The sequence below is a fragment of the Eubalaena glacialis genome, chromosome 4 (genome assembly GCF_028564815.1).
Source record: "Eubalaena glacialis isolate mEubGla1 chromosome 4, mEubGla1.1.hap2.+ XY, whole genome shotgun sequence".
NCBI lineage: Eukaryota > Metazoa > Chordata > Mammalia > Artiodactyla > Balaenidae > Eubalaena > Eubalaena glacialis.
This window is the reverse complement of record NC_083719.1, coordinates 157776304-157801872: the sequence shown is the minus strand read 5'-3', so window position 1 is coordinate 157801872 and position 25569 is coordinate 157776304. Positions and strand designations below refer to the sequence as shown.

Here is a 25569-nt window from a genome sequence, read left to right as displayed (position 1 = left end):
AGATTGAATTGCTATAAACTTCCCTCTTAGAACTGCTTTTGCTGTGTCCCATAGGTTTAGGGTTGTTGTGTTTTTGTTGTCATTTATTGCTATGTGTTTTTTGATTTCCTCTTTGATTTCTTCAGTGATACCTTGGTTGTTTATTAGCGTATTGTTTAGCCTCCATGTGTTTATGGTTTTTATAGTGTTTTTCCTGTAATTGATTTTTCTTTTAAATGCCCTTGGTATTGTTTTTTTTTAAACTTATTTATTTTAATTTATTTATATTTGGCTGTATTGAGTCTTTGTTGCTGCATGCGGGCTTTCTTTAGTTGCCGTGAGCGGGGGGCTACTCTTCTTTGTGGTGCGCAGGCTTCTCATTGTGGTGGCTTCTCTTGTTGCGGAGCACGGGCTCTAGGCACACGGGCTTCAGTAGTTGTGGCATGCAGGCTCTAGAGTGCAGGCTCAGTAGTTGTGGCACATGGGCTTAGTTGCTCCACAGCATGTGGGATCTTCCTGGACCAGGGCTTGAACCCGTGTCCCCTGCATTGGCAGGTGGATTCCCAACCACTGTGCCACCAGGGAAGCCCTCCTGTAATTGATTTCTAATCTCATAGCCTTGTGGTTGGAAAAGATGCTTGATACAATTTCAGTTTTCTTAAATTTTCCAAGGCTGGATTTGTGACCTAAGATGTGATCTGTCCTGGAGAATGTTCCACGTGCACTTGAGAAGAAAGTGTATTCTCCCGTTTGCGGGTGGAATGTCCTATAAATATCAATTAAATCTATCTGGACTATTGTGTCATTTAAAGCTTGTGTTTCCTTATTTATTTTCTGTCTGGATGATCTATCCATTGGTGTAAGTGGGGTGTTAAAGTCCCCCACTATTATTGTGTTACTATTGATTTCCCCTTTTACGGCTGTTAGCTTCTGCTGTATGTATTGAGGTGCTCCTATGTTGGGTGCATAAATCTTTATAATTGTTACATCTTCTTCTGATTGATCCCTTGATCATTATGTAGTGTCCTTCCTTATTTCTTGTAACAGTCTTTATTTTAAAGTCTATTTTATCTGGTATGAGTATTGCTACTCCAGCTTTCTTTTGATGTCCATTTGCATGGAATATCTTTTTCAACCCTTCACTTGCAGTCTGTATGTGTCCCTATGTCTGAAGTGGGTCTCTTGTAGACAGCATACATATGGGTGTTGTTTTTGTGTCCATTCAGCGAGCCTGTGTCTTGGTTGGAGCATTTAATCCATTTACATTCAGGATAATTATCTAGCTGTATGTTTCTGTTACCATTTTCTTAATTGTTTGGGGTTTGTTTTTGTGGGTCTTTTTCTTCTCTTGTGCTTCCCACCTAGAGAAGTTCCTTTAGCATTTGTTGTAAAGCTGATTTGGTGGTGCTGAATTCTCTTAGCTTTTGTTTGTCTGTAAAGCTTTTTATTTCTCCATCAAATCTGAATGAGATCCTTGCTGGGTAGAGTAATGTTGGTATTTGGTTGTAGGTTTTTTCCTTTCATCACTTTAAATATATCCTGCCACTCCCTTGTGGCCCTCAGAGTTTCTGCTGAAAAATCAGCTGATAACTTTATGGTTATTTCCTTGTATGTTAATTGTTGCTTTTTCCTTGCTGCTTTTAATATTTTTTCTTTGAACTTAATTTTTGTTAGTTTGATTAATATGTGTCTTGGTGTTTTTCTCCTTGGGTTTATCCTGTTTGGGGCTCTCTGCACTTCCTGGACTTGGGTGACTATTTCTTTTCCCATGATAGGGAAGTTTTCAACTATAATCTCTTCAAATATTTTCTCAGACCTTTTCTCTTTCTCTTCGGCTTCTGGTACCCTATAGTTCGAATGTTGGTGTGTTTAATGTTGTCCCAGAGGTCTCTGAGACTGTCCTCATTTCTTTTCATTGTTTTTTGTTTATTCTGCTCCTCGGCAGTTATTTCCACCATTCTATCTTCAGCTCACTTATTTGTTCTTCTGTTTCAGTTATTCTTCTATCGGTTCCTTCTAGTGTATTTTCCATTTCAGTTACTGTGTTGTTCATCACTGTTTGTTCTTTTTAAATTCATTTATTTTTTTATTTATTTATTTTTCGCTGTGTTGGGTCTTCGTTGCTGCGCATGGGCTTCCTCTAGTTGTGGCGAGCGGGGGCTATTCTTTGTTGTGGTGCGCAGGCTTCTCATTGTGGTGGCTTCTCTTGTTGCGGAGCACGGGCTCTAGGCGTGCGGGCTTCAGTAGTGGTGGCTCACGGGCTCCAGAGCTCAGGCTCAGTAGTTGTGGTGCATGAGCTTAGTTGCTCTGTGGCATGTGGGATCTTCCCATACCAGGGCTCGAACTCGTGTCCCCTGCGTTGGCAGGTGAAGTCCCAACCACTGCGCCACCAGGGAAGTCCCCATCACTGTTTGTTCTTTATTTCTTCTAGGTTCTTGTTAAACATTTCTTGTGTTTTCTTGATCCATGCCTCCATTCTATTTCTGAGATTTTGGATCATCTTTACTATCATGACTCTTAATTCTTTTTCAGGTAGGTTGAGTATTTCCTCTTCATTTATTTGGTCTTGTAGGTTTTTACCTTATTCCTTCATCTGTAACATATTTTTTTGTTGTCTCTTTCTTTTTTATTTTTGATGGGCGTGGCTGTGTTCCTGTCTTGCTGGTTGTTTGGCCTGAGGCGTCCAGGACTGGAGTTTGCAGGCAGTTGGGTAGAGCCGGGTCTTGGTGCCGAGATGAGGAACTCCAGGAGACCTCACACCGATTAATATTCCCTGGGTTCTGAGGTTCTCTGTTAGTCCAGCAGTTGGACTTGGTGCTCCCACCACAGAAGCTCAGGCCTGACCCCTGGCCTGGGAACCAGGATCCTGCAAGCTGCATGGCGCAGCAGGGAAAAAAAAACAAAGGCAACAAACAAAAAGGAGCAGAACAATAACAAAGAATAAAAAATAAAGTAAAACTAGAAAAATAAAAAATATATTAGAAAAAGTAAAAATATAAATGAAACAACAATAACAAGGCATAACAGAACCACAACAGCAAAAAAAAAAAAAAAAGCCAGAAAAGGCCTTGGCATTGGGGATGGGGGGGCGCTTAGGCTCAGGACCTGTGCAGCCAGAAAAGGCCTTGGCGGGGGATGCGGGGCCTAGGCTCAGGACCTGCACAACTGGAAAAGGCCCTGGGGGGTGGGGGGGACAGGGCTTAGGCCCAGCGTGGCCGGAGGGGGCCCCAGGGGGCAGAGGTTCAGGCCTGGGATCCCAGCAGGCTCGCTGGGGCCTGAGCGGGCAGGGGAAACGCTGGCTGAGTTCCCCTCCGATACCCCGAAGGTCTCTCCCTGTCCCTGCTGTTCCCCTCGCATGAGTGGGCTCCTCTGGACACGGGAACCCCTCCCCTCCCCCAGCTGCCCCTCAGGAACGCCAGCCCCGTCCGACCTCCACTTCTACCCCCTCTCCCTACCACATCCTACCTGGTCACACAGGGGTTCCTCCCGTCCTCTTAGGTGTCCAGGGTCCCCCACCAGCACCTGGTAGGTGCCCTAGTTGTGAGGAGACATGAACTCTGCGTCCTCCTACTCCGCCATCTCGACTCCGCTGCCCATGGTCTCCTGTTCTAAACTATAATTTCTGGAAACTTCTATTTTGATTTGAGGCTTGATCAGATTCAGTTTAGATTTTTTTTTTGACAAGACTAGTTCATAGGTGGTATTATATATTTAATACTGCATCAGATTGTGAGAAACATACTGTCTGGTTGTCTTTCTTTTATGATGTTAAGATTGACTAGTGGGATCAGCCTAATCCATCCATTAGAAAGCCCAGCTTTCAGCTAATAGTCATTGATGATCATTGCCCAGATCTGTTATTTGATTAAGGGTGTCTCTCAATATTAAAACAATTTTTTAAATTGTAAGAGTAGTCTATGCTCATTGAAAAAAATTTGCAACATAGAAAGATAACCATCCAAAAATAACCACCCCCCTAATTCCCGTACCCCAATTACAGTTAATATTTTGGTGTATTTCCTTTCAGTCTTTATTTTGAATTTCTGCATAGTATTTCATTCTGTATTTGAACACTGGGTTGTTTAAAATTTTCATTATTATAAATAATGCTTTGATAAAATATCTTTGTCTTATGATCTTGTCTAAATGCAGATGATTCCGTCAGAGTAGATTCCCAAATTTTAGTTCATGGGTCAGAAAATATGAATTATTTAAAAATTCTATATATATATTGTCAAACTGCTTAAATAAAAATGCCAGCTGTTAAAGAAAAAGATTGTGCTATAAATATTATGCACAAGTATTAGTAGGAGCTAGACAAGTGACTGTTTTTCTAAGGTCTCTAAATTATTCAGTACCTCATAGATTGAGGAATTTTGTTCATAAAAATATAATGGTTGTAGACCCTTTATTTCTATATCCTAAGTAGGAGTTTATGGTTTAAGGATTTTTCTCAGTATTAATTCTTTCCTTGAAGTCTCAGGGTGGTGGGGGCACTGCCAAGCTTCTTTTTTTTTTTTTTTTTAATTTATTTATTTTTGGCTATGTTGGGTCTTCGTTGCTGAACGCGGGCTTTCTCTAGTTGCAGCGAGCAGGGGCTGCTCTTCATTGCAGTGCGTGGGCTTCTTATTGCTGTGGCTTCTCTTGTTGTGGAGCATGGGCTCTAGGCACGCGGGCTTCAGTAGTTGCAGCAGGCGGGCTCAGTAGTTGTGGTGCACGGGCTTAGTTGCTCCACGGCATGTGGGATCTTTCCGGACCAGGGCTCGAACCTGTGTCCCCTGCATTGGCAGGCAGATTCTTAACCACTGTGCCATCAGGGAAGCTCCAAGCATATTTTTATATAAGTACTTTTGCCTTCTATGGAAAAGTGTTGAGGAAACCAGGCTAACACTTCAAATGCAGGGGTCAGCTACAGCAGCAGTAAAGACTAAGGTCAGGAGCTCAACATTCAAGTGTACCTTCTTGAGAAAGCAAGCTTATCTCTAAACTTGAAAGGAAATTGCTACAACTTGAGCAGGGACAGGGCGCTTGTGTGGCTTCTCTGCAACAAAGAGGGCAGTTTGGTATTGTGGTACTGGCTTTGGAGTCTAACAGACTTGGAATCATATCTTAGCCCAGGTATTTACAGGATTGAAGCCTCTGAGCCTTTATTTGTTCATCTGTTTATTGGACCTAGTGATGCCTGCCTTTTTTAGGGTTGCTTATACTTAGGAAGTATCAACATAGCCATTATGATTTTTTAGTTAGAAGCTATCACTAGTAGAATAAGGTTATTAAGTCTAGTACCTGAGAGAATAAGAATTTGTTTATTGAATGGAATGAGGCATATAGGGTCTTTTTATTTCAAGAGTATTTCAAATCAAGCTGAAGAGACATTTTCATCTAAGTTATAAAAATATTCTATTGTTCTTAAAGCCAAGAAAAGATTCCACCGAACTTGTGAATAAGAAACTACAAATTGATTCATTAAATATACATTTAAGGGCTTCCCTGGTTGCTCAGTGGTTGGGAATCCGCCTGCCAGTGCAGGGGACACGGGTTCGAGCCCTGGTCCGGGAAGATCCCACATGCTGCGGAGCAACTAAGCCTGTGTGCCACAACTACTGAGCCTGAGCTCTGGAGCCCACGAGCCACAACTGGAGCCTGTGCGCCACAACTACTGAAGCCCACGTGCCCTAGAGCCCGTGCTCCGCAACAAGAGAAGCCACCACAATCAGAAGCCCATGCACTGCAAGGAAGCCCCCACTTGCCACAACTAGAGAAAGCCCACACGCAGCAACGAAGGCCCAACACAGCCAAAAATAAATTAAAAATAATAATAATAAAAATTATTTTAAAAATATACATTTATATCGAGTGTCAATTTTATGCCAGGAATATGGAATACTGAAGTGATTAAGAAACAGTATGCTGTGGGAAATAAATAGGTAAAGCAATAATTAAAATGTTGTGTGAGAAATACTGTGATGTATGCATGTAGAGTCCTGTTCAGGTGTAGAGATTGGGGCCTTCTTGGATCAGGGAAGGCTTCCTGGCTACTGCCAACTGGTAATGGTGGGCCTAAGTTATTCTTGGATCAGTATGGTAGACAGACTAGAGGGATTGAGATTAGAAATAAGGAGACAAGTAATGAAACAGTGTCATGGGAGTGGACAGATTTGAGAATCTTCTGGTGAAAGAATCAATCAAACTTTGTGACTGAGGGTCGGGATGAATAAAGGCAACTTTGACTTAGGTTTCTGCCTAAGCCCACTTAGCACTTACAATTCAGTGGGGGAAAATATGTCTTTTCAAGAAATGGTGCTTAATATCCACATGCAAAAGAAGAAATTGAACACCTACCTCACACCATATACAAAAAATGTATTGAAGACCTAAATGTAAGTACTAAAACTATAAAACTCCCTTAGGGGTAAATTTTTTTTTTTTTTAATTCCTTTTTGAATTTTATTTATTTATTTATTTGGCCACACCGTGCGGCATGTGGGATCTTAGTTTCCTGACCCGGGATCGAAGCCGCATCCCTTGCATTGGAAGCAGAGAGTATTAACTGCTGGACCGCCAGGGAAGTCCCTAGGGGTAAATTTTCATGACCTTAGATTTGGCAGTGGATTCTTAGATATGACACCAAAAGCACAAGCAACAAAAGAAAAAAATAGTTAAATTGGACTCCATCAGAATTTAAACTGTTGTGCATCAAAGGACACTATCAAGAAAGTGAAAAGAAAACCTACAGAATGGGAGAAAATATTTATAAATCATATATCTGATAAAAGTCTAGATTTCAGAACATATACAAAATTCTTACCACTCAACAACAAAAAGGACTCAGTTAAATCAAAACACTTGCATAGACATTTTCCCTAAGAATATATACAAATTGCCAGCAAGCACATGAAAAGATGATCAACATAGTTAATCATTAAGGAAATGTGAGTCAAAACTATGAGATGCTACTTCATCCCCACTAGAATGGCTATTAAAAAAATGAAAATAAATGTTGGTAAAAATGTGGAGAAATTGGAACCCGGGTACACTGTTGGTGGGAATGTAAAATGGTGCAGCTGCTATGAGAAAAAAAAGAATGAAGTACTGTTACATGCTACGATATAGATGAAAACATATGTTAAGTGAAAGAAGTCAGTCACAAAAGCCCACATATTGTGTGATTCCATTTATAAGACACACCCAGAATAGGCAAATACATAGAGACAGAAAGCAGATTAGTGGTTGCCTAGGGCTGGGATCCTGGGGGGAAAGGGAGAATGACTGCTAATGGGAACCGGTTTCTTTTTCAGTTAATGAAAATGTTATAAAATTAGTAGTGGTGATAGTTGCACAACTCTGTGAATATACTAAGAATAAACTAAGAGCCATGAACTGTAATTCAGTGAATTATATAATATGTAACTTTATCTCAATAAAGGTATTATATTGAAACAAAAAAGAATAGTGACAGCAGAGTCAGGATGAATATTGAAAGTTTGAAGATAGCAGAGAAGATGTGAAACAATCTCTGGGAGAGTAGAATAACAATAAACAATAAACTGACTATGGAGACATATTAGGATTGCTAGGCTGTATTGAGGGGCCACTTGAGGTTTTTGGTCTTAAATATAATGTGAGCACCGTCAGCACTATTGTGCTGCTTAGGTAGGGACACATAATAGATGGAGAATTGGATTTAACCAAAATTGGGGTTTGCTAGGGAGTACAATAGAAATTAGAAATAAGTTGAGAAAATATTCAGGGGAATGGTTGGTAGAATAACCATGAGATCTAAGTTAAGTAAGAAGGAAAGTGAGGACATGACAGGATGATGGACAGTGAAAAGGTGATAGCCTGTAATTAGACATCCTAGTGGGGCTGAAGGATTATTGGAGTTAGGGTATTAGAAGGAGTGAGTTGGAAAAGATAGGTGGTGGTGATCTTGGATGTGGTATGATTATTATTGACAAGCTCAGTCAGGGTTCCTCATTGGGAACACAGAAAATGAATTGAATGTTTTCCTTACTACTCCCAAGGATGGTACATAACTGGTTGGTACTATTCTAGATGCAGAGGACAGAGGTTAATGTATTACATACAATGGATGCCTGAGGACATTAGGCTTACTTCTCTCTCAGAAATCCCACTTGAGAAAGGCTGAGATGGTATGATCCATGGGAGCTGATAGCCAAAAGGTAAAGGAAGTGAGAGGACAGATAATGAATCACAGCTTAGGTTGAACTACAGAAACTGCAACTTTCATATTCTTCAGTCTAATATGTACGTATTAAAATCACCAAGAATGATGGCAAGACTGGCAAAAAGAAAGACAGCAAGTGATATGTTAAAATTTTCAACGAATGGCAAGGAAAGGGGGTGGGGTGGGTGACCAGGAGGATAGTAGATGACTTCTTCAAGGTGGAGTAGCAGGCATAGCAGAATGGTTTGTGCTTCAAACTAGGTTTTCCAGTAGTCTGGAAGCAACAACGAGGAGTAAGAGGATACTTACCCCACCTCCAGGTCAGTGGTACTGTGTTGTAAGGAAGAAGAAACAGCCAGTACCTGAGAAGGTACAAGGAGAAGCAGTACGCTCAGAGGACAGCCATCTTTCAGTTCGAGCAAGAAGATGAAGAGAACTTCCACAGAGAGGGTTAAGAAGGTCGAGGATTTTTTTGATCACTGACCCAAATTCCAGAGGGCAGAGTCATTTTGAGAGCAGGAGTGGGAGACTGGGTCATATTAGAAAAGTGCCCCCAGATGACGGATTAGAGTCATGGGATGAGAATCTAGGTGATGAGAGAAGCTATGGGAAGCTTGAATTTCTTGGGGGTGTCCAAGGTAAACAGATTTAAGGCAAGATAGAATTAGTCCTGTTTATCTCCACAGTGCTAGTCAGTGGAACTGTCTGCAGTGACAGAAATGTTCTTTATTAGTAGACTCAAACATGGTAGCCACTAGTCACATGTGGCTATTGAACGCTTGAAATGTATAACTCATGTGATGAAGAGCTGAATTTTAAATTACATTTAGGGGGCTTCTCTGGTGGTGCAGTGGTTAAGAATCCACCTGCCAGTGCAGGGGACACGGGTTCGAGCCCTAGTCCGGGAAGATCCCACATGCCACGGAGCAACTAAGCCTGTGCACCACAACTACTGAGCCTGCACTCTAGAACCCGTGAGCCACAACTACTGAAGCCTGTGCACCTAGAGCCCGTGCTCTGCAACAAGAGAAGCCACCGCAATGAGAAGCCCGTGCACCGCAATGAAGAGTAGCCCCCACTCATCACAAGTAGAGAAAGCCTGCGTGCAGCAACGAAGACCCAATGCAGCCAAAAATAAAATAAATAAAATAAATTTATTAAAAAAAGAAAAATAAGTAAATTACATTTAATTCTAATTAAGTTTTAAATTTAAATAGCCACATGTCTCAGAATGGTAGATAATGGTTAGTTCTATTGATAGCCTTTTTGTTGGGACTACTCTCGTAGGGAAGGCTGGCAGCGTTGAGGCAGCAACATGCAGGTGGAGCAGGCCTTCCCTTTTTCCTCTAACATCCTACTGAGAAAGTGCTAAGTTGGAGGATTGGCGGTCTTAGCAGGAACATAAACAACTCTGTGGCCTCCCATTATTTTCTGCTGATGTGGTTTTGAGGTTGAGGGAGACAAACTGAGAGTAACCACTGTCATTCTGCCAAATCTCTCTTCTTTGTATATATAATTTTCACTTAACTCAGGGAGCCATTGTCTTCACTGTTTACAGTTCAAGGCCATATGTTTTTATTTTTGATTGCTTGTCTACTTAGGGTTTTGGAAATAAGTGTGCTGATGTTTACATAGTACTGGTAATTGTTCTGTAATGCTTTGGTTATTTACTTGTTCATTTTGTTTGTACAAATTAGTATGGGAACCACTTAAGACTAAGACCTAACGCAAATTATAGACAGGCTTGTAGGTGTGTTCTAAAGATGGGCCTAAATCTTTGGCTCAGACTAAGAAATAAATTTGGAAGACTAATAATGAGAATTATATAATAATAAACAACTAATGATAATCTGAGTGCTTTCTGTGGGCTGAACACTCTTACAACTTATTTGGATTATTTGATGTGATCCTTACCAAAACCCATAAAGATAGATGCTATTATCATGTCATTTTGTGGGTAAGTCACCTGATACTCAGCTTAATTAACTTGCCTAAGCAAGCTAGTCGAGTCCTAGCTTGGAGACCATTTTGTCCAACTCTAAAGTTGGTGCACATTATTCCACTGTGTGCCACTGCTTCTTTGTATCTTAACAGTGCCAAAGCAAGTCCCAAGTGCAGTTCCTTAGGGCGTTTTCCATCCAGTGGTATATAAAGGCCTGAGTTAATGGTCGTAGGTTTATAGGTGGCTCTCTCAGCTCTCAGTCATGTTCCTCCTTTCTGTTTTGCATACCTTGCCCAGGTAGTTGCTTTCCTGGTAGTTGTCTTCAGACTCCATCGTTCCCTTTTGAAATCTTTGGCTGTTGTCACCAGCAACTAAGTTTTTGGATTTAAGTTTCATACTAAATTCTCTGCCTGCAGCTTAGTTAAAATGGCTCTCTCAACACTCATAAACCGGAGTAGCAGACTCCTTTAAAGCAACTTACACCTTTCTTCTTTGTAAGGGCAGTAGTTTTTAAAGGAAAAATGTAGCAGCAAGGGCCAGTCCAGTCTGCTCTGATCATAACATTTAATAATAGAATTAGCATATAAGTCTCAGCCATCTGCCAAGTCTCTTTTCCACCTGCCCACTTACCACTTATCACTTCCTCTTTTCCCTCTTACCCTCTTTTTCTCTTTCCCTTTACCCTCTCATTTCCCAGGAGAGCAGCCTGTTCTTCTAGAAGAACATATATTTCTTTAAAGTAAAGCTCATATTGCATTTCTGGTGCCATATTTCTTTGTTATTTTAGCTTTGTGATCTTGGTCTGTTTATTTCATCATCTATAAAAGAGAGTTAGCGATATATGCCTTGCAGGACCGTTGTAAGGGTTAGAGATTATGTTTTTTAAGTCCCTGGCACAGAGAAGATTCTCATAAAACAAGAGCCCCTTTTTCCTGTGAATCCATTGCTATGATTTAAATTGACAAGTATTTATTAGCATCTAGTCTATGCTAGACTCTGCTGGGGATGGTGAAGAGATCAAGACAAAACCCAGAATCTCTGAATTCAGAAGGTTGTGTGATGTAGAAAGGAGACTGACATATAAACAAGTAACAGAAATGTGCTAGGTACAGAGGTATATATAAAGTGCTATAAGCAATTAATTCCTTTTCCAGCCCTGTCTGTGGAGTGGTTTCCAAGTATTTCTTTTGGGAAAAATACTTGGTAGTCAAGATGGGTAATAAATAGAAAGAGAGAGAGAGGGAAAAAAAAAACAACCCTTAGAGGTTTCTGTAATCAGAGATGCAAACATTTTAAGAATTGATTTCAGCAAGGCACTTGATAAAATCTCTCATGAAGTCCTTGTACATAAGATGGAGAAATGTGGGCTGGCTGATAGAATAGGAGGTGGATTTTGAAGGTGGTTATACAACTATGTCCAGGATGTTTTTCTCCTGCAGTACTTTATTTTTATTTATAAAATCTCTGGGTTGGAGGGAACCTTAGAAATAGATCATCTACTCTAACTTGTGCCTAAGACCTTGCTGTAACCTGATCTCTTTTTCTCCCTTTGAATTTTTTTTTTTTCATACCCGTGATTCATTTATTTTGTAACTGGAAGTTTGTGCTTCTTAATCTCCCTCACCTATCTTTCTCCTCCCCCCACAGCCCCCACCCCCCACCTCCCTGGCAACTACCTGTTTGTTCTCTGTATTTACAACTCTGTTTCTGTTTTGTTATGTTTGTTCATTTGTTTCGCTTTTTATATTCCACATATAAGTGAAATCATATAGTATTTGTCTTTGTCTGACTTATTTCACTTTGTATAATACCCTCTGGGTCCATCTATGTTGTTGCAAATGGCAAGATTTCTTTTTTTTTTATGCCTGAGTAATATTCCATTGTGTGTGTGTGCGTGTGTGTGTGTGTGTGTGTGTGTGTATGTGTATATATATATATATATATGTCACCTCTTCTTTATCCATTCATCTGTTGATGGATACTTAGGTTGCTTCCATATCTTGGCTATTGTAAATAATGCTGCAATGAACTTGTGGCGCATATATCTTTTCGAATTAGCGTTTTTATTTTCTTCAGGTAAATACTAGCCCTTTTAATTTTTAATTCAATAGTACAGAAAACTATATAGTGAAAAATATGCCTGCCTCCTCTTCCAGTCCCCAGGTGTCCCTGTCATCCTCCCTAGAGATAAGACACTATTAATAGTTGCTTCTGTGTATGATCATGTTTTATTATATGTATCTCTTTACACCTTGTATTATAGTTATTTGAATGTATGTGCTGTCTCCCTTAGTAAATTGTAAGCTCCTTAAGAGCAAGAACCATGCCTCATAATTTCCTATATCTCCCCAAACTCACACATTGAAGAGTCTCAATAAATACTTGCTTGATTAAGTATTTAAAGGAAATTTGGACTAGGGGAAGACAGGCTTCTCTGGTAACATGCCACAGTTTTCTGTGTCCTTGGCCGTATCATTAACAGTCATTTTTCCCCAGTGACTTGGATGAACATAATAGAAAGCATGCTTGTCATATATGCAGATGACACAAACCTGGAAGAGAGAGCTAATAACATCAGAAGACAGAATCAAGACTTCAGATGATCTCAGCTGACCGGAATGTTCAACTGAAAAGAATAGTGATAAATATAAAGTCCTGTTAAAGGGGAAACATACCCAACAACTTAGTTACCCAAGTAAAGAATTAGGAGACCTGTCTTGATAACATTTTTGAAGATGATTTGGGAGGATAGGGGATAGATCTTAATTGCCTTTACGCTCAATTTAAGCCAGTAGAATACCAGGATTGTCAATAAAGTAAACACAGCCTTGGCTGAATTAGTAGAATATGAGTCCAGACAAAGCAGCTTGTGGTTCTTGTGTTCTCTTTACTGGTCAGACTGTTTGTTGGAATATTGGGTCCATTTTGGGGTGCCACACATAAAAGACTGACAAATTGGGGTGTATGTAGAGGAGGTTAACTAGGAAGGTAAAACATGGGTATAGGAATCAGACAGATCTAGACTCTGTTCTGGGTTCTTCTTACTAGTTGTGATAGCTTGGCAAAGTCAGTTCCTTTGAGTTTGTTTTCATACGTTTAAAATAGGGCAGAATAATAATACCAATCTCCAGAGGATCATTAAAAGGATTAGAGCTACCCTAGGCCCTCAAAGGTTCTGCAGTCCAAGTCTTATTAGTGATTGGCTTAATGACTAGATATAGTATCTGTTTTGAAGGTGGTTACATTTTAGTGGGTCAGACATCTGAGTAAAACCAAGATTGTAATGCAGCTTGTTAAGTGTTCAAAGAGCTGACTTGTGGAAAAGGGGGTAAACTTATTCATACAGCCCCCAGTAAATGCAGATTAAGCCAGAATTGTTGTGTAGCAGTAGAATGGGTTTCCCTAGGAGGAAGTGAATTCTCCTCAGTGAATGGATATAGTCGAGACTGTATAATCACTTGTCAGGGATGCTTATAGAGGCATTTATATTAGTGGGAGGTTGGACTAGAAGGATAGGTAAACTATGGCCAGCCAGGAGTCAAATGTAGTCAGACATCTGATTTTATAAAGTTTTATTGGAACATACCACATCCAGTTATTTATAATGTTGTCTATGGCTGCCTTCCTGCTATAATTCAGAGTTGAGTAGTTATGACAGAGACCATATCGCCTTCCAAGCCTAAAATATTTACTCTCTGGTCCTGTACAGAAAAATTTTGCTAACCCCTGGTCTAGGTAAATGCTTCACAACCTAAATTATTTTGTGGACTGATAAGCTTTCTAAATTCTCTGTCATGGGGATGTCAAGTGTCAGGAGGGACAAAGGCAATATTTGAAGTGAGATGGTCACAGTTCTTCTTGTTAACTCCAAGGAATGAAGACTGGAAAACCGTTGGTTAATTAACTTCCAAGACGCTTTAAGAGAGTATGACTTTATAAACAGACACCTTTTGCTATGAGAAAAGTATTTGTATGCCACTTGGGCTAAAGTTGTCTATACCCACTAGAATTAGGAGGTGGTCCTAGTGTAGTGGAAAAGACTGGTTGTGTTAACTGTTCTGAGCTCTCATTTTCTCACTTGTAAATGGAACACTTTTCAGAGTTTTGTAAAGATTGGAGCTAATGTGGACACTCAGATGTAGCTGTCATTGCTATATATCATAAAGCATCTAATTGGAGTATATGTGTCACAAAGACAGAGTTTTCAATGGGAAAGTATAAATCCTTCCCCCTAGTGCTGCAAGTTAGGATACTACACAAAAACCTTTCTTGGTGTGGACTAGATCTTTAGATCTAATGGCAAATAGAGGAAAAATAGATCTCATTAGCAAATATGGGAATATCTTGCTGCTGGCAGTTTCAGTCCATATTACGCAAGTAATATTCTCTGTACTAGAAAGGCGGAGGTTTCCCAGACAGTCACCTCTCCCAGTGGAATAGGATTTTAAACTTTTCTTCTTCAAGTACATTTTGTCTTTTATATTTAGAGTCTACTGCCAACTAACAGTTTTTCTTTTTTTGTTTTGTTTCTTCTTTTTTTGTTGAAAGTGTTGACTCAGAGACAAAAAGAGGCTAAGAGAAAGAGCAAGAGTGACAGTGGGACAGCTGCTCAGATTTCCCTAGACATTGACAAGTAAGTAGGTATACTGTGTTTATGGAGCTCTTGCTTATTAACACATACCATCACTTAGACTGAATAAGAGACCAATTTCTCTCTTACCCTGGGTTTCTTTGTTCTGGCAATCACTTTGTTGCTTTAATGCCTGTATTTCTTTTTTGTATTCCCAGTTTATGTCAGCATAGGTGGGTGGCCTCTGTATCCCTTTTTGTTACTCTGAAAAGACCCTGCCACCCACTCCACTTCCACATTGCCCTTAGCTTTCTGTTTTCTTTGAATTTGCATATTGGTGTTTGGTGCTTTGGGGAAGCAGTGAGCTATTTTGCAATGTAATGGTGCAGAAGTTGAGTTGCAAGAAGTTGGGCAATATTGAAGACTTCCTTGGGTTGTGGGTTGCAGCTTGACTAAGAAAACACGTTCATTACAAAGGGAGGCAGGGGCAAGGGGTGGGTCAGGTCTAAGTGCTGCCTGCTGAAAGTAAAGACATCACCAACAATACATTAGAGCAGTTAGTCATTAGAAACATTTATCTTTGAAACACAGATCTTATCTTAGGCCCTAAATTTCATGGCTGCCTTCCCTAATCCAGTTGAGCAGAGCTCCACCTGCTCCTTTTGGAATCCTGCTGTCATGCAGTCATTTTTCTAGGACTGTATTCATCACACTATTGCAGTAATTTTTTTCCTTTCGTTTTTGACATTTCTGTCTCCGTGGCTAGTCTGTGAGTTACTTGAAGGCAGATACTTGCCTTCATTCATGTTTATATCCCCGGCATCTAATAAAATGTGTGTGAGACAGCAATAACAATAATACCTGTTTGTTGAGCTCTTAATATTTTGTGCCAGCCGCTGTGCTGGGTGCTTTATTTACTTTGTAACTATCACAATAGCTGATAAGGTAGTATTCTTTCTTTTTTAAAAATAGATATAGAAACCGAAGAGAAATTATACGTAACTGGTTAAGATCATGTGGCCAGAATTGGCAAAGTCTACCTGACTCAAAAACTTCTTTTACAGTGCTGCTGTCTCTCATGTAGTAGGGGCTTAATAAATGCTTCTTACATAAATTAATAAACCTTGAAAGGTACACTAGTCTAGCTTTTCTCATAAGTCAGAGTTTTATTTGTATTCTCTCTAATGATTAATTACTTGAGAGACTTATTTCTCCTATTTTAAAGACCCCCCCCCCAGAGAAATTTTTCCTTAAAGGCAATCTAAATCTTTCTGTAGTAACCGAATAGCAACGGCCAGAAGGAGAAGCTTTGGAAAGTTTTCTTTAGCTTCTTAAAACTAAGATGACTTTATAAGTCAGGCAGACCTGGCTTCTGACAGTTATTAGCTATAGGACTTTGAGGAGAATAGTACCTTCCTAATAGGGCCCACCAATTAATTGAGAAATTGTGTTTAAAGGGCCTTGCACCAGTTCTCACCACAGAGAAAATACTTCATAAATGTTCATTTTCTTCCTTTGTCTCCAGTGATTCCATTTTTACTGATGCCTAATAAACCTTACCTCAGGGACACAACTTCCTCTCTTTCCACAAACTCTACGATTATAAAAAGATAAAAATAACTGTATGTATGAAGTTATGCAAAAGCCTCTGGCAGAACCACATGGTTTTAGTAACTTCCTAGTGGATGTTGCAGGTTGTAGAATTAAGGAAGTCAGCATATAGACAGACTTGATTTACTAATCCGACAAGTTCATCTACCATGGTAAAAATGTCATTTTGATTTAATGCTCTTGGTGTTCCCTTTTCTGTCTAAATTTTAACTTCCCTTTGAAGAAAACAATTACACTTAATTTGAGAAGAGTTTGACTGAAGTCTGGAGAGCAATTAGCATTGTTTGAGATAGTTAGAACAGCTGATTTCATTATCATCCCACTGCCACAACAGCAGGGTAAGAGAAACAGCCAGGGAAAACCACTAATCACTCAGTCCTTTTGATTGGCATTGGGTTAGTTTTATTGGCGATCCTGCTGAGCGAATCTGCTTTGGTTGACATGTCTTCTTCACGGAATAACTTTAACACATAAAAACTCAATTTGAGACGTATCTAGGAGCACAGAGGCAAAAGCAAATCTTAAAACTGCCTTTTCTCTCTTTCTTCTGATTGGCTAGGAATGAGAAGTGTTATCTCTGTAAATCCCTAGTCCCACTCAGAGAGTATCAGTGTCATGTAGAGTCCTGTCTCCAGCTTGCAAGAGGTGACCAAGGAGATGGGCCTGAAGAGAGTGATAGAGTATGCTCAGCTGTGGAGGGGAAGCGTCCACAACGGCTGAGGAACCCAAAGGTATGTGTGGAGTGTTTTAGGAAAGGTTACCTAACCCTCCACAGTTCTGTTCTGGGCTTTTTTCCTCCCTCCTTCCTTCTTCTGTTTATCTTGAAACAGGATTTGTGCTTTTTTAAATTATTTTTTCTTTTAATTAAAAAGTAATATATACTCATTGTAGAAAATATGGGAAGGTCAAAAAAAAGTATGAAGAATCGGGAAATTATCATCCATAAGTTAGTTACTCAAAGATGACATCTTCTAGTATTTTGGCCTATTTTTTTCTAGTCTTTTTTTTAATGCATTTTAATGTAATTGACACCATACTATATATGTACATATATACATATGTGTACATATGTATACTTGTATGTGCATATGTATATATACACTTACCATTGTAACATAAACACCTTCCTGGGTTTATTTTTAAATTGTTTTTTAAATTACTCTTAATGTTTGTATCACACAGTCAGTTAACCATTCTCATATTATTGGACATTCAGATTGTTTCCAGTTCTTCTGTATTATAATGCTGTGTTTAAAACATTAATCAGTCTTTGTACCACTGATTATTTCCTTAGAATAGATTTCCTGAAGTGGAGCTCTTAGGGCAATGGGTATAAACATTTTAAAATCTCTTGAAACATACTGCCAAATTACTTTCCAGAAAGTATATCCAGTTGTATACCCACTGCCAGGAACATACAGTCAACTTTGTTGAACACCTCATGTGCCTAGCCTTATTAGGAAACTGTAGGATCTGGTCCTGGTCACTGGGAAGATGTGCTTTCTGGGCTTTGTGATTAGAGATCAGGAAGAGCAAGTCTTGGCTTAGAGATCAAAGATAAAGCAGCAGCTCCATATCCTAGGCTTACTGACATAGCAATCACTGAACACTAAGATGGAGAAGCCATTATCTGTCATGATGAAAAAAAAATATGAAGAAAAGTAGGAAGAATCAGGGGAAATTATCTTTTCCTTATATGAATGGGGTGATGTTTAGGTGGTAATTTGGAGTTAGGGCTTACGGGTATGTGCTTATACCATAGAGCTAGTTTTTTCTCTGTCTTCGCTGCCACTAGAAGCTAACTTGAAACTGTTATTTTCTATTTTAAATCTCTCCAAATCTATCATAGGTCAAAGGTTACTGTTCTCTAATATGATCTTGGTGGAATAATTTGCCTTGACTCTGGTATCCATTCTTAGATATATTCTTGGCATAAAGATGTATTCTTTTAATCATATTTGCTTTTTTACTGTGTACCCTCGTTTATTAGAAAGCAAAAGACTTCCCTACAGCTGTGCCCCTACACCTCTTCTCTCCTGGAGATAGGTGTGATCTGGGCTAAGGAAGTTGTATTTTTGACTCTCTGTGTAACCCTTTCATCTATTTTTCTCTGTCACAGGAAAAAGGCTTCAGTGAAGGCCGACTCCTCAGTCTCTTGGAACAGTCTGAGTACAAGACCACAGGTGAGGATCTCAGGACCAGTTTTCTGAGCTTCTGTCTGAGGCCATCTAGTAAAAATAGCCACTACCAACTCCCCTGACTTTTTGCTAGAGTTATGTGGGTGCACATTTGACCCAGTCAGCCAGCCTTTGAGAATTGGTCTAGATCATCTCTCCCTAAGGAAGATGAAATACTCTGTCTTATTTATCATGTGTTTTGTTTCAGCCTCTATAAACCTTGAACTTTCTACTGCCTTTTGAACTGGGGAAAACACATTTCCAAATCAGAGGGGAATGTGGTACAAGCCCTAAGTACCTCCTAAAGGAATAGGCATTGAAAACTAGTCATTACTGTCCTCTCCTAATGTTTTGTGCATCATTCATGTTACCTTTAGCATAGTGTCTCAACCTATGCTCCTGAGGGACTGTAGGAAGTAATTCTGTCTCTGTGCCTAATATTTAAGGAGGAGTAGAGTGGATTGTTTAAGAGCATTGCATAGAGTTAGTAATGACCAACTTCATAGATTGAAAGGATTATATCTAGTAAAGCTCCACACATACTCCCTGACGTACGTAGGCTCTTGATAGATGTTAGCTGCTATTATTACTGTTGTTGTTGTTAATAGTTGCTATTGTTAAAATTTACTAGATGTAGGTGGAAGAGGAACTTTTGTTTAGGTCTGGTGAGATTTGCTTCCTGTCTAGTTCTAGTAGTTCATTCCCAACAAGCCAATCTGTTGTGCCTTCTGATGACTATAAAAAGGCAGCCTCTCTGAGCCCCATAGCCTGCTGCCTTTAGGTCAGCAGGTTGTGAATCTCTTCAGGTAGCAGATTTCACTTGGCAACTCCTTGTTGCTCAAGTCCAGATTTGAAGTAGATTTATTCAGTGGTTATTCAAAAGTGTTCACCTCTGTACTTTTGCAGCTAAGCCTGTTGGATGCTAATGCTCACTCACATTCCATTGGTCTGGGGATTGGGGATCTGAGCTACTTGGGTAAGCCTGATGAAGAGCAGTGCCCAGGACATAGGAAGCACACGATCAGTGAAAAGTGTTATGATTACAACACCACTAACAACATTATTACTTTTTCTGTCCTATCACAGATGCGGAGATAAAGACCAAGTTTTCAGAAACAGGAGCCTTCAGGTGAATTGGGGTGTGCATTGAAGTGTGGCTGTCAGCAGTTCTAGAAAAGTACAGCCCTGGTCCTGTGTTCTGTGTATAGTGTGATATTCAAGCTGTTGAAGTAGAAAACTGTGGAACTGTGTGACTGCTCTTTGTATAACTCTGTGCCTGCCATATATCTGGGCTGAAAATTGGATAACTACCTCAGTTCATTCATGGTGTCAAAACAAGCAGAGGAAAAGCTGTCTTACTCCTCTTTGCCTCTCTATCCCCACCCAACCCTCGTCTTCTGACTTAAAATTCAAGCAGCTTGGGGATTTGGGTCTGAATCCTCATTTCCTTACTGCCCAACTGTGTGGCTTTGGGTATATGATTTACCCAGTGTCCTCATCTGTGAAAGGGAAATGATAGTACTTATCTGATTGGATTATTCCAAAGATTACATGAACTAATAGTATATGTAAATACCCCTGGTACACATACTTAGTGCTTATTAGTAGGTGTATATTGAATTCTGATTTTTTTCTCCTTCTCTCTAGGGTGCCTTCACCAGGGGTAGAAGAGGCAGGTTGCAGCAGAGAGATGCAGAGTTCCCCTGCACATCTTGACTTAAATGAGTCTCCCATCAAGTCTTTTGTTTCCATTTCAGAAACCACAGATTGCTTAGTGGACTTTAAAAAGCAGCTTACTGTCCGGTCAAGTAACCGGACACGGACCAAAGCAGGCAGAGGAAGAAGGAGGAAATCCTGAATTTCTAGGGTCCAAAGGTTGACAAAACCATTAGCAATAGGGGTGGGCCATGTTCATTAAGCCTTAGTGGTCTCCAGTTCATTGTTACGCAAGTTTTGGCTCTGCAGTTTCTACCACCAGCACCCATTCAATGTTCTGGTTTTTATGTTTTCTATGAGCTATACAGACAACTGTGTGTAGTATTCTGTTTTATAACAGTCTGTTTGAATTCACTTATGGTTAAAAAGAAAATTTAAATATATTTATCTATGTTTGTATGAAATCTTATTTCAATAAGATGGAGATTTTCCTTTTTTTTCTCTGGGCTTAGGGGAGGGATATTTTAATTATGGAGCTAGTTCTCAGACTCATAAATTGCATATTTCGGAATGAATTCCATTACTGGTCTCTGACATACTGCCTATATTCACAGAATGTGTAGTGCACAGTTCTGAACACTGTGTGGTTACTCTTTTGACTTTCTCTGACATCATTCTGGAAGATGCCAGGGCATTGAATTCTACTTCTATTCTGCTGTCCTTACCATTCAGTGACTTGTCATTTCATCTTGCTGCCTCACCCAGTTAAGAATGCTCAGCCAGAGCATAGGACCTTTGAGGGATATGTCTGACCATTCTTGCCAGGAATTTGTAAGTGAACTCTCAGTTATTAGTTCCTATACAATTACTTTTTCTTCCCTAGATTAACCAGTGGGGATGCCTTGCGTATTCATCTGCTAAAACTGAGATTGGTTCTCTTGCCATCAGAGGTCATAGCAGCAACAGGAAATAACTTCTGTTTCAGTTCATTAGTAGAGGAGTACACATTCTCGACCACATTACCCAGGAGCTTCCAGTGAAGAGCAGAGATGTGGTCTATCCTCAGTGCACAGGCAGACTCCAAAGATGAGAGGATGTTGAATGGCAGAAGCAACTGCCTGAGGGAGATGACCAAACAAGGATGTTGAGAAAGCTAGCTTTGGCCCAAGTTGATTTGAAGATGTAGTGGGAGATGGTATGAGGTGGCTGCCGACCAGGAAAGGATCCTGGGACAAGATAAACGGGGCACCACTCACACTCTCCTAACTTCTGATTTACCAAGTCCAAAATTTTCTTTTCCTTTATTTTAAAACAAACATGAAGTGTGTGTTAGACTGGGGAGTTCAGAGATAGCTAGATGTAAGGCACAGCACAGGCCTTTAATGCATTGTTTCCTGCCTAGCTGCCTTTGCACACAAGCTCTTTGAGTTAGAAGAAGGCAGGATGGCAGGCTCACTCTCTATTCCTTCCATGTCTTGGTGTTGGATGGCACTGACGTTGTGGCCAGCATCACATTAATATTGCTGTTATTTTTTGAGCAATTGCTATGGTTCAGGCAATGTGTGTAGCTTCATTTAATCCTCACAGCAACCTTATGAGGTAGGTATTATTCTCCCCAATTTTCAGATGAGGAAACAAAGGTTCAGAGTAACAAATAAAACCACTTTTTGTCCATGGAAGTGAGACCACAGTGCCCTGCCTCATCAATCCTAATGAAAATGCTGTATTTTGACTCTAGTATTGATTATTTTCCTGTTTTCCTTCTGAGAAATAATTTGTCCCATCAGCTTAACTCTCACTAGTTTTCTCTCAGTAAATGGCAATTTATTGGAGGTAAAGTTCCATAAACAGGGATGTTTATCTCTCTGCCTGAAGATAAGAAAAAATAAAGGGCTGATTCTAGAAAGTGAATTATTTAACTTAAAATTGAGCAGTCTCCCTAGAACATGGATCAGTGGCAAATTGTTGGAGGAGGGTGTGGATCAGCAGGACTAGTACTGGTCGGCTTATTTATTAACTAATGTGGAGTCAGGGGGAAACAGCCATCTCCCCAGGCCCTCCCACCTCTGTCTTTGGTAAAAGCTGCTCATTTGTCTCATTCTCCCAATACCAGTGGTTTTGTGGGAGGGGCCTTAGTAAGGCAATGAAGAGACAAAGTCAGTGGAAAGAGTATGACATCAACCTGAGTCTGAACCCCTGCTTCTGATACAAGTTAACCTCTGTGAGACCTAGTTTCCTTTTCTATAAAATGGGAAAAATCTTACAGGGTTCTAAGGAGTAAGATAATGTGGGTAAAAGCACAATATCTATCTCATAGAAGGTGAGTGAATGGCAGCAGTCGTTACTCAATGTAATGCCAGTTTTGTATGTCGTAAGTAGTGTTACAGTGAGAGGTGGAAAAGCCAGAGAGAGGTGAAGAGCAGATGTGAGAGGATACAGTTCGACTACCTTAGTTCCATCAAGCACCAGCCTTCCACAGCAAGCTCGGGTGTTTAGAGCTTGCCTAGGACCCCTGGGTTTTTGGGTTTTGTTTCTTGTTTTTGTTTTGCTTCTTCCGAAAGATGGGAAGCAGCTGTTCTGATGGTGTTGTCAACTCATGAAGAGCTGGGAAGCTCCAAGAACTTCAAAAGCTATTGTGATAAATTGGGAAAGAGAAGGTAACGTCTATGTTAGGCACTGTGGTTGTGTTATTTCATTTCATCCTTATAACAACCCTCTAGCAGAGGCTGTGCCTTGCCCATTTCCCCGGGCACTCACTGTTCTATTACATACCCGCAGGATCCTATTGCAAGAACCTGTAACTCTCTGCCTTAGCACTTCTCTAGGCCAGTGTGTGGCACAGGCTGGGAGTGCCAGGGAGTGAGGGCCCCTGAGGCAGCCATCAGCCAGTAAAAGATGGAAGTTGGAGGATAAATTCTCCAGCTTCCTCACCTCAGGTGGATGCATTCTGCCTGTTTCCCAGAGTTCCCCTGTGGGATTGAGCCTCAGTGGCTCCCAGCAGCAACTTAATTATGTATGCTCTATTGGCTTCCTTCCCTTCCTATCTCACTTCCAACTCCCCTGTCAGTGCTTCCTGGATCAGGCTGGGACTAGGGTGAGGGGCCCTCACTCTTGGGTTCATGTAAAGGCAGCGTTGACACTTGTGTGAACCTAAGGGATTCTCTGCATTTTATAGCTAGGCACTTCACATGCATTGCCCTAATCCTAATCCTGGCCTGATTGCTTCCCAATTAAACCTTTTGCACTCAAATTAGGTCTGCTTCTGTAGGAGCCCAACCTAAGGCATTAGTCTCCATGTTTTATACATGGAAAACAGGCTCAGAGAAGTGAAGAAATTCACCTAGGTCATACAACTGGTAACTGAGATGGGATCCAAACCCAAGTCTGTCTGACACCAGTGCTGATTCTCTCTACTATACCACACTACCTCCTACTTCCCACTTGAGTCACAAAACTCAATGGAAATTTTAAGTTTGGGTGGGCTCATTCTCACCTGTGAGGCAGAGAAGCTGTGGCCTTAAGTTGATTTAGAAGATGGGAATTGGGGTGAGGGGAAGGCAGGTAAGTAAGTAGATGGTAGTACCAAGTGGGAAGATGGAAGAATGTGTAAACCCAGAGTGGAAAGGCTGCTGAAGCCATATGTACCAGGAAGGCAGGAAGAGGTTACTTATTTCCTCTCAGTTTCAAAAACCCTGGACTATTGAGGTTGTGGGAGAGCTCTTCAATTTAACAAAAATTAACTGATACCTATCCCACGTTAGATCTAGAACTGGGCCCCGGGACTCCAAAGATAAATAAGAATCATTCTTTGGGAGCCCATAGTACAGTGGGGGGAGACAAACAGATTCTTTTAATAGACTGTAGTCTATGCAATGATACAAGGAGATCAAGACACTATGGGATCAATAGGCTGCTACTTGGCTGGGATTAGGGCCAGGAGGAGCTTGTCTGGGAAGGCTCCCAGCGGTGGCGATGTCTGAGGTGTAATTTAAAGGATGAGGAAAAGTTAGGTGAAAAGGCTGGAGAGCACAAAGGGAGAGTCATTCCAGACAGATCAGCGTAAACAAAAAACTAACAGTAAGAAGCAGCTTGATGGGTATAGGAGAGCTGCAAGGCACATTGGAGTAAAAGGGCATGGAGGGAATAGCAGGAAGCTTATTGGGGCCTGTGTGCCTGGCCATGGGGCACTGTCAGCTGTGAGAAGCAAGCCTGTGAGCAGATCGGAGCAGGGAGGGCCTGACTGTCTTCCCAGCCGTGGTACCTGGGCTACAGCCCACCTTTCCCCCAGTTAACTGCCTCTCCCCATTCCTTAGTTCCTCCTGGACAGCTGGAGATTGGCACTAAGGGGCTATGAGGAGCCTTGTGAGGACTTGTCCTTCCCTTTTTTGGTCCGTGGCCGTCTGGTGTCTGAAGAGAGCTGCTCATCCTTGCGGTGCCTCTGCTACAGTTACGGCTGTCATAGTTGTTCACAGATCTCAAGCCCAGACTGCCTCCTCCCTCCATAGGCCCTGACACAGACCTTCCCTGACACTCTGCCTAGGGTGCTGGGACCCCTGCTGCTGGGGAAATAGACATAGCTTTCTAGAAACACAGACAAAGAGCCCTGGCATTGCTTGTCAGGGGTGTATCCTCACCCTGGCTCAGGAGACTGCAAACTGACTGTCAGCATGAATCACATTCACATTTAGTTCCATATTGTCTCCCCACTAAGAAGTTGAGAGAGACTGGAGCCCCAGGCTAGGCAGGATGCTATGTTGTGAATGATGGCCAGTCTATCCTCCCCACCCCCATTCCCAATCTCAGAGCCTACATGCCTGATTGCTACACAGTGAACTGTGCAGAAGGGCTGATGTGTGGCATGTTTCCAGGCCCAGTTATGCCAAAACTGACTCAACAGCCATCATCCCTGGTCTCCATCCTGGTGTCATGTGGAGGCAGAGTACTGTTTATGGTTAACGGTAGGGTTACTGTTGATGAGATAGCCTGGAGTTTTAAAGTATCTGCTCACCAATTTCCCTGGAATGAAAATTGGTGCAGTGTGTCTAGTCTCCTACCACGGCGAGTATCTTAGTCCATTTGGGCTGCAATTAAAAAGTACCACAGACTGAGTGGCTTATAAACAATAGAAATGTATTTCTCACAGTTATGGAGGCTGGACGTCTGAGGTCAGGGCGCCAGCCTGGCCAGATGGTCAGATGAAGGCCCTCTTCCACGTTGCAGACCACGAACTTCTTGTATCCTCACATGGCAGAAGAGGCAAGGGAGCCATCTGATGAGGGTACTAATCCCATTCATTAGGGCTCCACCCTTATGACCTAATCACCTCCCAAAGACCCCACTTCTTAATACCGTCACCTTGGGCATTAGGTTTTCAACATAAGAATTAGGTGGGAGGGGAACAAAAGTATTTAGACCACAGCAGTGGGCACAGTGATACCCCAACTTT

The 25569-nt window shown here is 41.0% G+C and overlaps 1 protein-coding gene across 1 annotated transcript in view; it reads left to right on the top strand.

Annotated features, from left to right (window-relative positions):
• The window catches only part of UIMC1 (ubiquitin interaction motif containing 1), a 142737-nt gene extending 122150 nt beyond the window's left edge, over window positions 1-20587 (top strand). Inside the window, exons 12-16 of the mRNA XM_061188509.1 lie at window positions 14658-14742; window positions 16850-17021; window positions 18410-18473; window positions 19554-19596; window positions 20115-20587. Of these exons, the coding sequence (XP_061044492.1) occupies window positions 14658-14742; window positions 16850-17021; window positions 18410-18473; window positions 19554-19596; window positions 20115-20325 (575 nt within the window). The 3' untranslated portion in view covers window positions 20326-20587. The remainder of the gene's footprint in view (window positions 1-14657; window positions 14743-16849; window positions 17022-18409; window positions 18474-19553; window positions 19597-20114) is intronic.
• Window positions 20588-25569: the final 4982 nt, after the last annotated feature.